Source organism: Lycorma delicatula, chromosome 3, assembly GCF_047948215.1.
Source record: "Lycorma delicatula isolate Av1 chromosome 3, ASM4794821v1, whole genome shotgun sequence".
NCBI classification, from domain to species: Eukaryota; Metazoa; Arthropoda; class Insecta; order Hemiptera; family Fulgoridae; genus Lycorma; species Lycorma delicatula.
The window spans coordinates 176,783,662-176,797,626 of NC_134457.1; the positions used below are offsets into that span (position 1 = coordinate 176,783,662).

Below are 13,965 nucleotides of genomic sequence, written 5' to 3' on the forward strand. Positions count from 1 at the left end.
TTTATGTTTTTTTTTTTTTTTTATTTTTTTTTTATTTTTTATTTATGAATTTATTAAAGAACCTCGTAAAACTATTTTATTGAATAATCAAGTAGTAAAAAAAATGGTATTTCATTTTTAGTACTTTAGGGTTCCATTCTTTTTTATTTACTAATTTATTTTGTTTCTTATTTTCCTAATATATTTTGTTTTTTATATTTGTAGTTTTTTTCATATTTAAAGAAGGTGACTCAAGATCTTTCTAAATTCTAACTGGTTGTGGATATTCATTTTTAAAAACTTGACCGTTTTTATTTCCTATGTAAATGTTCAACATAATATTTTTCATTGTTATTTCATTATCATGTTTAATAGTCTAGTTGAAATATCATGAATGATTTACGAGTTCATATCTCATCAAAGGGAATTGAAAATTTAATGGTGCATGCTTCATAAAATAGTAAAATATGCTTCTCAAACCAGCAGTGTAAGAAACTAGTGTTTTTTAATTTATTAACATTTTCTTTATGTAAAAAATAATTGGTAAACTTGTAAAATAAGGAAATAAATTTATTATGGTTGTCTTAAAACTTAATTCTTGGAAATATGACTGTGTAATAATGAAATGCACACTGCTTTGAGAACTTTTTATAGTACTGATATTTAAAACAGTTTTTTTGATTAAACTGACTCATCAGTGTAACTGAGTTAACCTGATTTTACTGATAATAAATTGAGAGAAGAATTAATAAGTGAGGCAAGAGTAATCTCATTCTTGAAGGCGATTAAATATTGAGAATGATTAGTATGCAGGTGGTTGAGAAGCTTTCATAAATAGGAATTTTGTGAAATTAAAAACTAGTTTTTTTATTTAATATTTTTGTGGTAATTAAATTTAAATTTCCGAATATTTTGTGATCGTGAAGTGTATCAAATTCATTCTTATAAATTTTGCTAAAATACATCGAAATATTCATTATAAAAAAAATTCGGATTTTAACATAATTTTTGTTTAGTAAAACAGTACAACCTTTATTTATGCGTTTTACTTAAAATCCTAATACAAGAACTGTGTTATAATCTTATGATAAAACACCAAATGCGTTTTTATATCTTTATTTAATGAAATAATGTATCAAGTTAGCCTGAGTGTCATCATTTTTATTTTTTATGAAGAGAGCTTTGTTGTATATTTTAATTAAAAATGAGTAGGTTTTCTTTTAAATACAATGTCTGTATAATACTTGCATAAAATAACAATTTCGATTTATTAAATATAAATATATAAAGTGACTGTTATTAATTATTGATAACAGTGATTTCGTTTTCCACTGTAATTAATAATTTTATTATTAAATATTCTCAGTTGAATGATTTTAAAACAATGAACAACAGTTAATCATTTTTACATATTTTAAATGTAATATTAAATTCTATTATTATTAGTATGTTTGATTTATTTATAATATTTTCAATTTTTTTAATTTTTTTATTTTTATAAACTTAAAATTTTAATTAAATTTTTCCGGTCTTTTAGGTTAATTACAAAATAAAACTTTCACGTTATTTCTATTACTGATGCCCAATATTTAATTTTTATTGAAAAGAAAAGGTGTTTTTAAATTTTTGAAACGATCTGAGATTTCCATAATGATTGAGTAATTACGGAGATAGTACTGAAGATGATTCTTGAGATTTGAAATATTTTGATATTGCAAAGAGGTGTAGTTTTCTACTAATAGATATCAAAACGTATTAACTGGTAATCGTTTTAAGGAAACAAATTTTTAAATTAACATTCTATCAACTTTTAAACTAAACTGTCTGTGTTTTTGGATGTTTTACCTTTGTAAATAATGCTTTAGTTAAACCCTACGATTTCAGTTGCTCTCTTTACTATATAAACGTTTTTTTTGCAATACCCCGGTGATTCAGAAAGGACTTCACAACTTTAAAAGCATATAAAAAATGATTTAGTACACACTCGGTTAAAGTATCATTTTATAGCAAAACGATGAATTTATATGAAATGATGAATAGAATTACAAACAACGATAGATTTTTAGACAATGTAATTTTTACTGATTAATCGACTTTTCACATCAGTGACAGGATGAGCACCCATAACTGACGAATATGGAGTAGTGCAACCTCTCATAAAACTTTGGAGCACATTCGTGATAGCCCTTAGGTCAATGTTTTTTGTGCCCTAAGCAAACAAAGATTGTAAGGCCCGTTTTTCATCCAGCAGGAAACCGTAAATGGTATCGTTTATCTGGGTAAAGTCCAGTTGCATCGCTACTTCGCTTTCCAGATTTGACACAGCTAAATTTTTTCTTATGGGATTTCATTAAAAAACGGGTTTATGTACTACCTTTGTGTGCTGATCTTGTTGAGCTACGACTTCACATTAACGCCGCAGCTGCAGAGGTAACCCCTGAGCTGCTGGCTACAGTCTGGAATGAAATAGACTTCTGGTGGGATGTATGCATTAAAAATGAAAGCGATATCGAACCAAAGTGATTGTTGGGTGACAAACTTGATGTATTTTTTTATGAAATGAGACTCAAACAAAATTGTAAGCTATCTAAATAAATTTTTTACGCTTTTAAAGTTGTGAAGTCCTTTTTGAACCACCCGAGTATTTTAGGCTGCTAGAAGTTAATTATGAAGAGATATTATAAAAAAAAACATCCGTTCTTAAATGCATCAAATAGCTTGAAAAGGAAAGTTTTAATCTCATCTTAGTGGTATTAATAATTCAAATGATGTTTGCGTAAGCATACATTTCTGGGCTAGCAACCGCTTTAAAACTTTTCTACACGTATCCTCTTAATTTTGTTTTTGTTTAAACAGTCTAATTTACGACTCAATTTTTCTGCAGAATTTTTTCATTAAATCAGTCACTAATTTTAACCAAAATATTATTTTCAATTGGACATTCATTATCTTCTCTCCTGTTTTAAAATTATTTAAATATTCAAAGTTGAAATTTAATACTAGATTTTAAAAATTTTACAGTTTTGAAAAGTCTATATTAAAATTTATCTAATGTCATCTTCGATATCACAATGTTATACTTTCCTCGGCACTAATACCAATTTTTCTATCAAGAGATTAATCTAGAATTAATTTAACTTGAATCCATCCAGTTGAAAATATTTTCAGGATCTGATAATTTGTCGAAGAATAAATTCTTATTCTGGTATCCCGAGTATTAAATATTTTATTTAACTAGCTATTTCAATTTTTTTTGTTTGAATTTTGTTTATTTATTTTTATAAGTTTAACTTCATCTTTTTTTTTAGCCAAATGTGACATTTCAAGACTGAGACATATAATCTGTTATTATTAATTTTTTTTTTAGGCAATTTGAAGAGCTTCTTAAGATTACTTGATGCAATTTAAACTTTTAAGGGATTTTTTAAATATTTATTTGGCCTATTATACTGACATTAATGATAGTGTTTTTTTGCAATTTAAGTTGAAATTATTAAATGATATGCAGTATTCCTAAATAGAATACAAAATAAAAGCAATTAATTTATATTTATATCCAGTTTTACCGACTGAGTTGTAGCTTTATATGGCTACTTTTCTTTATATATCTATCTGCTAGCTTATGTTACTCGAATAGTGTAGTAAATTTAAATTAATTTTTTTTAAATATGTTATAACTCACCTGTAGAAAGATGTTTATACGGTAAATTGAAGCACTGACATCACTTATTATTATTTTTTAAATTCCAAATCGAGCACGTGCGTGTTCCGATAAACTACTTTATTTAATATAATAAAGTCTTTAAAAAACGTCCGAAATACACACTTTGGCCGGAGAGTATTATCTCGTGATTTCATCTGGTATTAGTCGAAGTTGTTCCAACAGAGCAGAATAAGCCCAACATAAAAGAAGTAATGTCAGCAAGTTGAACGAACTATTTGATAGACCCGCTGACCCAGTCTGCATTGCTGCCGGACTCTCGCCTGAAAAAAAAAAAATTATTTTTTAAAGATTGATTTTCTAAGCTTCTTATAAAATAACTATTTATGATAAATCTTATAGTTAATGCTCTGATTTATATAAATAAAATGTTTAATAATCGTTTAGTTTATTAAATTTTTTGCTTAAGTTTTCATTGATAACTGTTCTAATAACAAGGTAGTTTATTACTTGTAATGTTAGGGAAAGTAGATAACTAAATTTTAGGAGTTACCATTATTTTTAGTTAAAAAATGAACTATTAAAGATAAATTCAGAAAAAAATTATAAAAAATAGATTTCTGAAGAGGAAATCCAGAATATGAGAATTTTTAGGAAAAAACTATAAGTATTAAGGTTTCCAAACCAAAATCAAAAGATTTAATAATCAAGAAGAAAGGTACAATTCAGCAAAATGATGAAGGAATAATGGTAAAAGAGAAAACAGCAGAATAAGGGGAAATAAAAACTGCATTACGGTCCACAGTGATCAAGTCTTAAATCTAAATGTAAGCTTCTGTTTATTTTTTTGTTTTCTTTATTATTCCTGGGATAAAGAGGCAATGTATATAATTCATCCGTTTTTAAAAGAAAGAGGTGCTTTTTTGATTTAAGTTGTTTGTTTTTGCCTTTCTTATGGCAATAACGACGCTATGTAGAGCTAAAGTACTGGAGGAACCACACAAGTTACTTTCTGTAAGAGTAATTACGTTATTACACTAAGCTTCTTTGATGATTGGAGTAAAGGTATCATGTTTATTTTGTAACGGTAAATATTACTTTTATCTCGTTGGGCTTTATATGCTGATATAAAACGTTATTTTTGCATTAGTGAAGAAGACAACAGTATACCATTTCATTTTTTATTATTCATATTAAGACTGAAATTGGATGCGTATTATTCTTGATGATAAATATATCAGGTTATCCGTAAGTTTTTTGTTACAGCATAATATATCACGATCTGTTTCTTTCTAATGCAGGTTTTTTCACATTTTCATTTATTGTTCATCATTCTACGAGAGAAAATGTGTTAAGAGAACCGTTATATGTAAACTATTTCCTAATGCATATATTTATTCGTGACATTTAAATGTTCTAGTCCTAATTAGAACTAAAATTACTGAAATGTTTTCAGTAAAGTACATATCTACAACTAACCAACCAACTTCCTTTTCTAAGTGAATCAAAAATTGTCTGGAAATGTACTTCCTGCAAATGGTACAATGATGCAAAACTGAAAAAAAAGGTAATGAATAAAGGGGTAGGAGAAGATAAAACAACCATCAATTTATTGTAGTATATTTTCCAGTAGCATGACAGCATTTTCCCCTTTAAATATGCAGAAGATAAGGGATAGTGGCTATCTAAAATTGGTTCTGCTTTTCAGCAGAGCTGGAAGTAATATTAAATGAACTAATTTTAAATATTTACTGCTCACTAGGTAAAAAGAATTGCCGAATAATCAGAGTAGATAATGAGAGTAACTTTTTATACCGTTCAAACAAGTTCCAGAGAATTTTGTATTTTTTTAAATATGATATAAGATCACGATGATCAGATATCAACAAAAATAAAATATATCGTTATTTTATTAGTCTACCTAATAGATATGTTAGTAAAACTCTCCCAGAACTACTAAATGCATTCTCATGGGTAAAAAATAAATCGATTATAAAACAAAACTCATTTTTCTCGAAATAAACACACTGTTCTAAGAGGATCTGATGGTCTGGATTGGGTAGTGATCGAAAGAGAGAATTACGAAAGTGATTACGAAAGAGAGAGAGAGAGAGAAAAAAAAACAGCACATCAACATTATTTAAAGTTTGTTAAATTTATAATTATACCAGAAACGCAAGAACAGTTTATGCTCAACTATAATAAACATTTATGCTACAAGAACAGAAGACTGAGAATAATTGAGTAAACAGTAAATTCACAAAATAAAAAAAAAACAGGAATTCAAACACATAATTAACTTTCAGCACGAAAAAACATAGCACGACTAGTCTTACCGGGCACAATATTTTACTTAAAAAATAATATAATTTTGGTTTTTATATATTATATCCGACAACACAGAAACAGCTGCGAGCAGTAAGTAAAAATTAAATGAAGTCTTTAGATAACTTAAATCTTGTAAAGAGCTTGACCCGACGAATTATTGGTAACAAAAAAAACAACGTATACAATACCTTTTTTTTCCTGTTTAGCCTCCGGTAACTACCGTTTAATAATACTTCAGAGGATGAATGAGGATGATATGTATGAGTGTGAATGAAGTGTAGTTTTGTACATTCTCAGTTAGACCATACCTGAGATGTGTGGTTAATTGAAACCCAACCACCAAAGAACACCGGTATCCACGATCTATTATTCAAGTCCGTGTAAAAATAGCTGGCTTTACTAGGACTTGAAAACTCCTCCTGCCACGCTGCCTTGCAGTCCACTGGCAGCACGTCAAGGTATAATAGGCGTTCTTTTCCTGCCCTCCTTCCCTCACACTCGAGCAGCCTTTTTAATATGGCGCAAGACCTACCAGCCAGTGCTACGCAGGGCGCCTCGATTTCCAATTCACTTAGCTTCCTGATACAGTTGAAGCAATTCTCTGTCATTTGTTAAATGTTGCCTGAATACACGACAATCGTATATACAGTGCATCCTAACTTTATGTTTTCATCACCAAAAGTGGTCCTGGCCCCATGTCTATTCACCAGCCGCCCACTCTTAAGCTCAGCCCGATCTGCCAACTTCCTGACACTGGGTGCCCTGATCTTGCTTGTCCTGCTCTTCTGTACTTTCCCTCTCTCTTACAGATCATGAAGAAGCACAACGTCGCTTTCCTTCTTCTCTGAGTATGTACTCTCCACCATGCGTACTATCTTGAACAGTCCTTCTCTTCCAGTGGTTGGCAACTAATGTGGGGATTTCCTCATCACTTACTCGCTCCCTCTTCCAGTTTCCTTAGCAATTCCTCATCACCATGTGAAGAACCCTCTTGTGAGTTTGGGTTGCTACTTCAGAGCCTATCGTGGTCTCTGCTCCGCAGACCTTCAATCTGTCGGAAGTACCAGATTTTCCATCTGCGTGATCATTCTGTCTTCTGAATCCGCGTTCTGTTTTTTGAATGTTCTACTTGTATTTTTCTACTCTGTCTGTTATTTTAGCCACGTCCAACTGCAATTGTTTAATCTCGCTTTTAGCATTTGTAGCGACGGCCTTGCGGAACGTCTACTTAAACTTTCTTAGTCAACAATGAACGGCACTAGTTCGTGAGCCTCCCCCGGCTCTTATCGCTTGGTTTTCGTTTTATCTTACCAGTGGTTACAATCGGCAAAATTACAGCCTGTCGTTGTTGCCGAGTCGACTTCCCTTCCTCACCATCTCTCCTTCAGTTGCTCCTCTCGCCGAAATTCCACCACTTCCATTTCCGCCGCACTATCGGTCTCACTGGTCTCCGAGCTCATGCACCAAAGCGCGATCTGACTCGGTAATAGTCCAACAACTACTTATTAATGAACTCTATTTTTTAACGAAACAAAGAAAATTATATACAATAAAATAAAATTAATCGAGCCAGTCAATTTTAAACAATTGTGTAAACAAAGTTTACACAACCTAGCAACGCTAGGTTATGTTAAAACAAAAGCGAAAACATAAACTTAAAAACGTAAAATTAATCAAAACAAACACAAACACCGAAAAGAAAGGTAAAAGGGAAAACGGAACAACTAACGAATAACAAGAACAACAATAACGAAACGAAATAACTGTAAAACAAAATCGGAATACATCGCCCTACCGTAAAACCAACCAACATTCAATATCGCGATTTAAAACACTGAAAATATCTATTAATTAATAAAATATTATAAACATATTAGTTATTCAACGAATATTTTTAATGATTTCTTTTCTACTTTAATTTCAATTTATCTATTCGAAAATGTAACTTTGCTATTAACTAATTTTAATCTTTATAATTTAGTGGAATGACGATGCTTAATAAACATCTGTAAATGTAAAGAATAGTTAATTATGACAATTTAAAATAATTGGAACCCCAGATATATATATATATTTCTTATGAGTATTATGGAAGTTTTCAGATATCCCTTGCGGGTTTTTGGATTTGGGGCTAGTAGGCAGTTGAGACCGTTGTTCATGACGAGTGGGTGACGTATAGTCTTGTAAAGACTCAGGCCGACCGTACCTGAGACATATGGTTAATTGGTACCAAACTACCAGTGAATACCATCCAGTGAACACCATCCACGACCTACCTTTCAAATCTGAATAACCGCAACTACTTTTATTAGGATTCTAATCGGAGAACTCTCGGCTTCGAAATCAGATGATTTATGTCGTCGAATTTTACTAGCAGACCAACCCGGCGGGTTAAAAACTATATCAGATAAATTTATTTACAATAATAATAATAAAAACACGTGAAAGCGCATGCGCGCGCGCACACACACACACACACACAACATACACACACAGAGAGAGAGAGACATAAAGTGTAACACGAATTTCTCCCGCGACTTTCATGACTTATTCTGCTCCTAAAATAATGGAAAATGTTCATATAAACATACGTTCTAAAACGCTTCGTTTGCGAGTTACGGCGTGAAAAGTTTCGCTCGGATTTCAACTACCGTGGTAAAATAAGGTTGCACTTAAATTCTTTAGGACGTTAGTTAAAGGACAAAATTAGTGATTTCGCATGGTTTTTGACCTGAAAATTGAATAATTTAGGTCCCAGAACCGTATCTGCTGTATTTTTGAAAAATCTGAGATGAAAACAAATAAATTGGGATAAAAAATGCCGTTTTTTATGTTTGACGTACAATAACTTTGTTAAATTGGTAATAAACACATAAAGCTTCTAAAAACACCTGTAGAAAGTTTAAAAACATCTGTAGAAAGTTTAATTCAGAACAAAATAGTCTAGAATAAGTTGAATAAAGCAAAGGAATTTTAGAAAAATTCTAATTTTATTTAGAAAGAGTGTCAGAAAAGTATTTATATAATGTAATCAGAAACCGAATTTTTTTTTTAGTGATGTGAAAAATTTTTAATAATAAAATTTTCCGTTAAAAATTAAAAAAAAAACAAAATCTGGAAATTAATAAATATTACTAAGATAAAGATTTTTTTATTAATGATGGATATGCTGTAAGTTATTTGAAAAATTAATATTTCAAAGCTGGCAATAAAATAACAACAGCTGATCAATAATGCGCAATACTGTATAAATCATACTATAAGGTACATTAAGTATATTGGTTACTGTGAATTCTGCGAAGTTTTTCTGTTAATTTAAGTTTGATCTTGATCGGTTTGCCATTGACGTAATGGCGTACTTATTTACAAGAGAGGAATATGCTGGTAGGGTATTCATTTTGGGTGTGTGTAATGGTAATGCTAGAGCTGCTGCAGTAGAATATGAAATATATTTTTCGAATCGCGAGATTCAAGATTCCAAAAAAATTAACGCAAAATTTCTGCAATTTTCAGGAAACAAGTTTACTACCTAGTGTTAGTAACAGCTGCGAAGGATCTGTTCAACATGACGCTTTTTAATGATGAAATTGTTATCGACCCAGCTCAGCGCTGTCTAGGCGTCAGTACACAACGTCTTTTTAAGCGGATCGGAGTTTCGCATTCGACGGTTTGGAGGAGACTTAAACAAAACAAGTTTTTTCCTTTTGAACCGCCAGTTCAACATCTACATCCAGGAGACGGTCCGCTTCGCTTGGCTTTCTGCAACTGGTGAAATACAAATTATCAACTGTAGCAGTATGTCTTGTTTTGACCTCATTTTACTGGAACAGCTGAAATCTGAGATAAATTTTTCATTATCCGTAACACGCAAAGGAAGCATTTAGGACATATGTTTATCTGATTTTTTTCCATAATTTTCACGAGTAGAACAGGTTATGAAAGTCCTAGGAGAATTTCGATAAACTTTGTATATATATTTATTTATTTAGTTAATCAGTTTTAAATTAAAATTTATCAGGTTTTTATATCGTTATCAGAGGTATGAATTTGTAAAAACAATGTTTTTTAAACAACTAGGATAAAGAAAGAAACTGAAAATTCACCAAGTTCATTAAAAATATATTAAAATTATATATTTTAATTATATTATTTAAATATATGTTTGTATTAAACAGTTTATTTTGACAAGAATAAAATAGAGATGTTATGTTTGAAATATATTTGAATTGACTTTCATAAAATATATGCTGTGTAGCTATTGTGAATGTTACGAAATATGGTGTGACAGTTGTATATCATGTTATATACGTATTCAAGCATTTGCTTGTTAATTTTATAATTGTTTATTTACTTTGTTTCTCGGTTTTAATAAACTACAGAAACAAAACAATTCCACTATTTATTGTCAGTAAAATTTAATTAACAAACGTAAACTTGAATCATAAAAGATGAGTTAAATAGTCTGCTTGGGTGAATTCTAAAAGCACAAAAACTATAACGTACGACACGAGCAAAATTTTCAAATAAAAAAAAGTACGAAAATAGTTAATGTATTGTTTTTTTTATAATTTTTGAAATTGTAATTGTACATTTTTAAAAAGAAACAAACCTATAATTTGTTTTACCTACAACAGAACGGAAATGGTGTAACGTTTAAGGTAAGAGGTTTTGGGTGTGTTTGTATGAATGTCTGTTACTATTTTCCTCAAAATGTAGACCGATCTCGAAGCATTATATAGGTATCACCTCAGATCAGGTTTTTAGATTAGTTTTACGGTTATAGGCTACCAGTGGCGCTGCAGTAGTTGTGTTTCTCAAAAACGGTTGGGGTGATTTTGATGCTGGTTTTTGCATTACATAAGTATCACCTCAGAGCAGGTTCTTAGATTAATTTTGCGGTTATTGGCCACCAGGGGTCACTGCAGTAGATGTTTCTTCAAAACGGCTTTTGAATGTTTCTAAGTACATTATTGCGTGGATTAGTAAATAATTTGCGGCTAATCATCTTTAAAAGTAATAAGGTAAAAAAAAACAATTAAATTATTTTGCTTTTTTAAGGTTTTATGGTTAATTTATTTTTCTTATTAAGATGATCTTCTACCGTAACCTTACTTCTACCAAATAAATCTAAGGCACACAAATATTATAATCTTGAAAAGATCAGTAAATTAGTGCCCTTAAATTATTTATTGTGCATTCTAAGTTGTACAAGCATAAACGTTTTTAGATCTGATTTATAAGACTATTCTTCGTTACAAATTAATAATTTAATTTAGCTGGTAAATATAAATAAGTATTTATATATAAGTCTTATATTTATGTAATATATAAGTCTTTTGAGAATGAGCGTCTAAAATAATGTAGATGATTTTTCCTATGAAGATATTTTTAGATATAACAGCAACTTGGAACTAACGATCAGTTGAAAAGATGTATTTTGAATTTAATTACTTAACTTGTCTACCAGCTATACGCGAATTATAGATAAAAAAATAATAGTTATAATCGAAACTAAACAAAATGAAAAATAATGTTTTTTTTACCTTGATGAAGGTAAGGTAGTTTTATGCTATTTGCAGTCCTTTTACCGTAAGCTGGGTAAAAATAACGACGTCAAACCGATTTTCTCTAAGATAAAAATGAATAGAAAATAATCTTAGTAGAACAGGTGTTAATTTTTATATTTCATAACGTATGAATTTTATTTTTTATTTTTTTGTTGTGGATGTATATGTGTGTGTTTGTTATACTCAGGTTATGTATAAAAATGTAGTGAATAACATTAGGAAATTTCTTTCCACCTTTTTTTGAAAAAAATAATATTTTAGAAAACCAGAAAGTAGATTTCCATGTTTATTAGCAGCATGAAGAATCTAAATATGAAAAGTTACAAATTATTCCTATTAAAGATAAAAAGAACTGGAGTTAATGGTTGCATAATTTAGACTGAAGAAATTCAGTTAAGTCTGTGTTATAATATAAAATGTTAATATATATATATATATATATATATATATATATATTTGGTCTCCCACATAAGCTACATATTGCATGTGTATTCATAAATAAACAACGAAAACAATTTGAAATGTGAAATTTTTAAATCCTGTTAGAAATCGAAGTGAGACTTATTCAGTTAGATTTTTGTAATAAATTATAATTTCAAGTTTATTTTTACAAATATTATTATAATTTAACAGTTTAAAAAAGGAAGGTACGTATTAAAATTATGGCAGTTGATAATAATCGTATTTTTGGCGAGATAAATATTTTCTTTCCCTAATTTTTGCAAAAGGTTTTTATCAGTTATAATTATCCTTCCAATCACAGAACTTATATTAAAATCGTTATATTTTCCTGGTTTTGTTTGTTATGTTATAATTGCAATGAAATATAGACCTCTGTTATTAGTTAAATCTAGAAACATGCTGTCGCAATGTTTGTCGAGGCAAGTTAAAAATGATTGAATACTACTTTTACATCAAGATAGAAATGAGAACATGAGTAATGTTTATAAATTTTTTAAAGTATTATTTCGATTATTCAGAGTACAATTTAAATGATAATTAATGTTAACATGATTTTATTTAGTTTAAAAAATTAGAAAACATCATTAAACAAAAATGTTTTTAACCTTTTTTTTAAAGAAAAATGATCTCTTTTTATAAATAAATTGATCACACATAAATTTATTCAGTTTAGCATTTTATTTATGTTTAAATTTATGGCACTACAACTTCAACGTTAACTAGGTCATGTAAATCATAAATCTATTGAATATGAATATATAAAACACATTAAAATTTATATTAAAAGTAGATTGTATAATCTCGGCTGGATACATTTTTCTTATGGATTTCTAAGTAGAAGGTATATTGACGTAGAGTTAGGGATGTTTGCGAATTTCAATTTTAGTTCGCGTGACCGAGAGAAAGATCGAATGAACTATAAGAAATTATAGTAGGAAATAAAAACGTGAAAAAAGTGACAGCAACGTTCTTATGCTGCTCTTTTTCCCTTTTGAGTCATCCTATAAAGAAACCAGTTAAAACCTAATTTTTATGATGATCTAATAATAAGAAGGAAATTTTACTTCACTAAAGGATATTAATTTTAATTATTAAAACCTGTTAAAGAAGTTAAAAACATTTTTTTTTTAAATCAATGACATTGCTAAATAAGTGCGGTTTGTAATTTAAGAGGGGTATAAAATAAGCTTCATAAAATGCCTGATGTTCTCCGTTCTCAGTAAGAGATATGGTTAATAAAATTTCTTCACCTTTGATTTGGTTAACTTAAAACTTCATTGATTTGGTCAATGAAGAAAAATAAAAATTATTTTATTTTTAGCTGCTTGAAAAGTTTCCATTTTCTTAATCCTTTGTATCCATTAATTCTCAACGATTCTGAATAAATTTTTAATTTATATACATAGTCCTAAATTAGATAGATGGAATAAATTCATTGCTGGTTTGATCAAATTGAAATGTAAACTCCTGAAAATCAATACTTCTTATTAGTGAATAAATGCTTCAAACTGAACAGTAATAAATGCTTCAACCTGCATTATTCCCAGATCGTCTATTGAATCCAATGTTTCTTAGAAAAATATAAAATACATAATAGCTTAATGTATGTAGAAGTATCTTAATATGAAACACGTTTGAAAAAACCGACATAAATATGATATTCAATGTTGAATTTTGTTAAGACACATTTAACAGTTTTCTTTGCTTACTTTCAAAACTGAACTTAAATTGTTTAGGCTTATTATCTATAATTTAGCTGCCATAACATAACGCCAACCGTTCTCTACAAAAAATACAGAACATCCATTCTCGAGAATAATAACTGTCTTAAACTGGCTTACTAAAGAAAGTGAAAAATAAAGTAGTCTGCAGTTATCTTATTTAATAATCTGAATAAACTTTTACAACTAGGCGTAGCAAGCTGAAAGAAATGCAAGTGACACTCATTCCTACAGTAAATTTTGATTA

The 13,965-nt window shown here is 29.3% G+C and overlaps 1 protein-coding gene across 2 annotated transcripts in view; it reads right to left on the minus strand.

Annotated features, from left to right (window-relative positions):
- Positions 1 to 13,965, minus strand: part of LOC142321045 (zwei Ig domain protein zig-8-like) — a 951,170-nt gene that overhangs the window by 14,833 nt on the left and 922,372 nt on the right. For both annotated transcript variants that reach the window (XM_075359050.1, XM_075359049.1), the window contains one exon: positions 3,662 to 3,963. In XM_075359050.1, coding sequence (XP_075215165.1) covers positions 3,821 to 3,963 — 143 coding nt within the window. In that variant the 3' untranslated portion in view covers positions 3,662 to 3,820. The remainder of the gene's footprint in view (positions 1 to 3,661; positions 3,964 to 13,965) is intronic.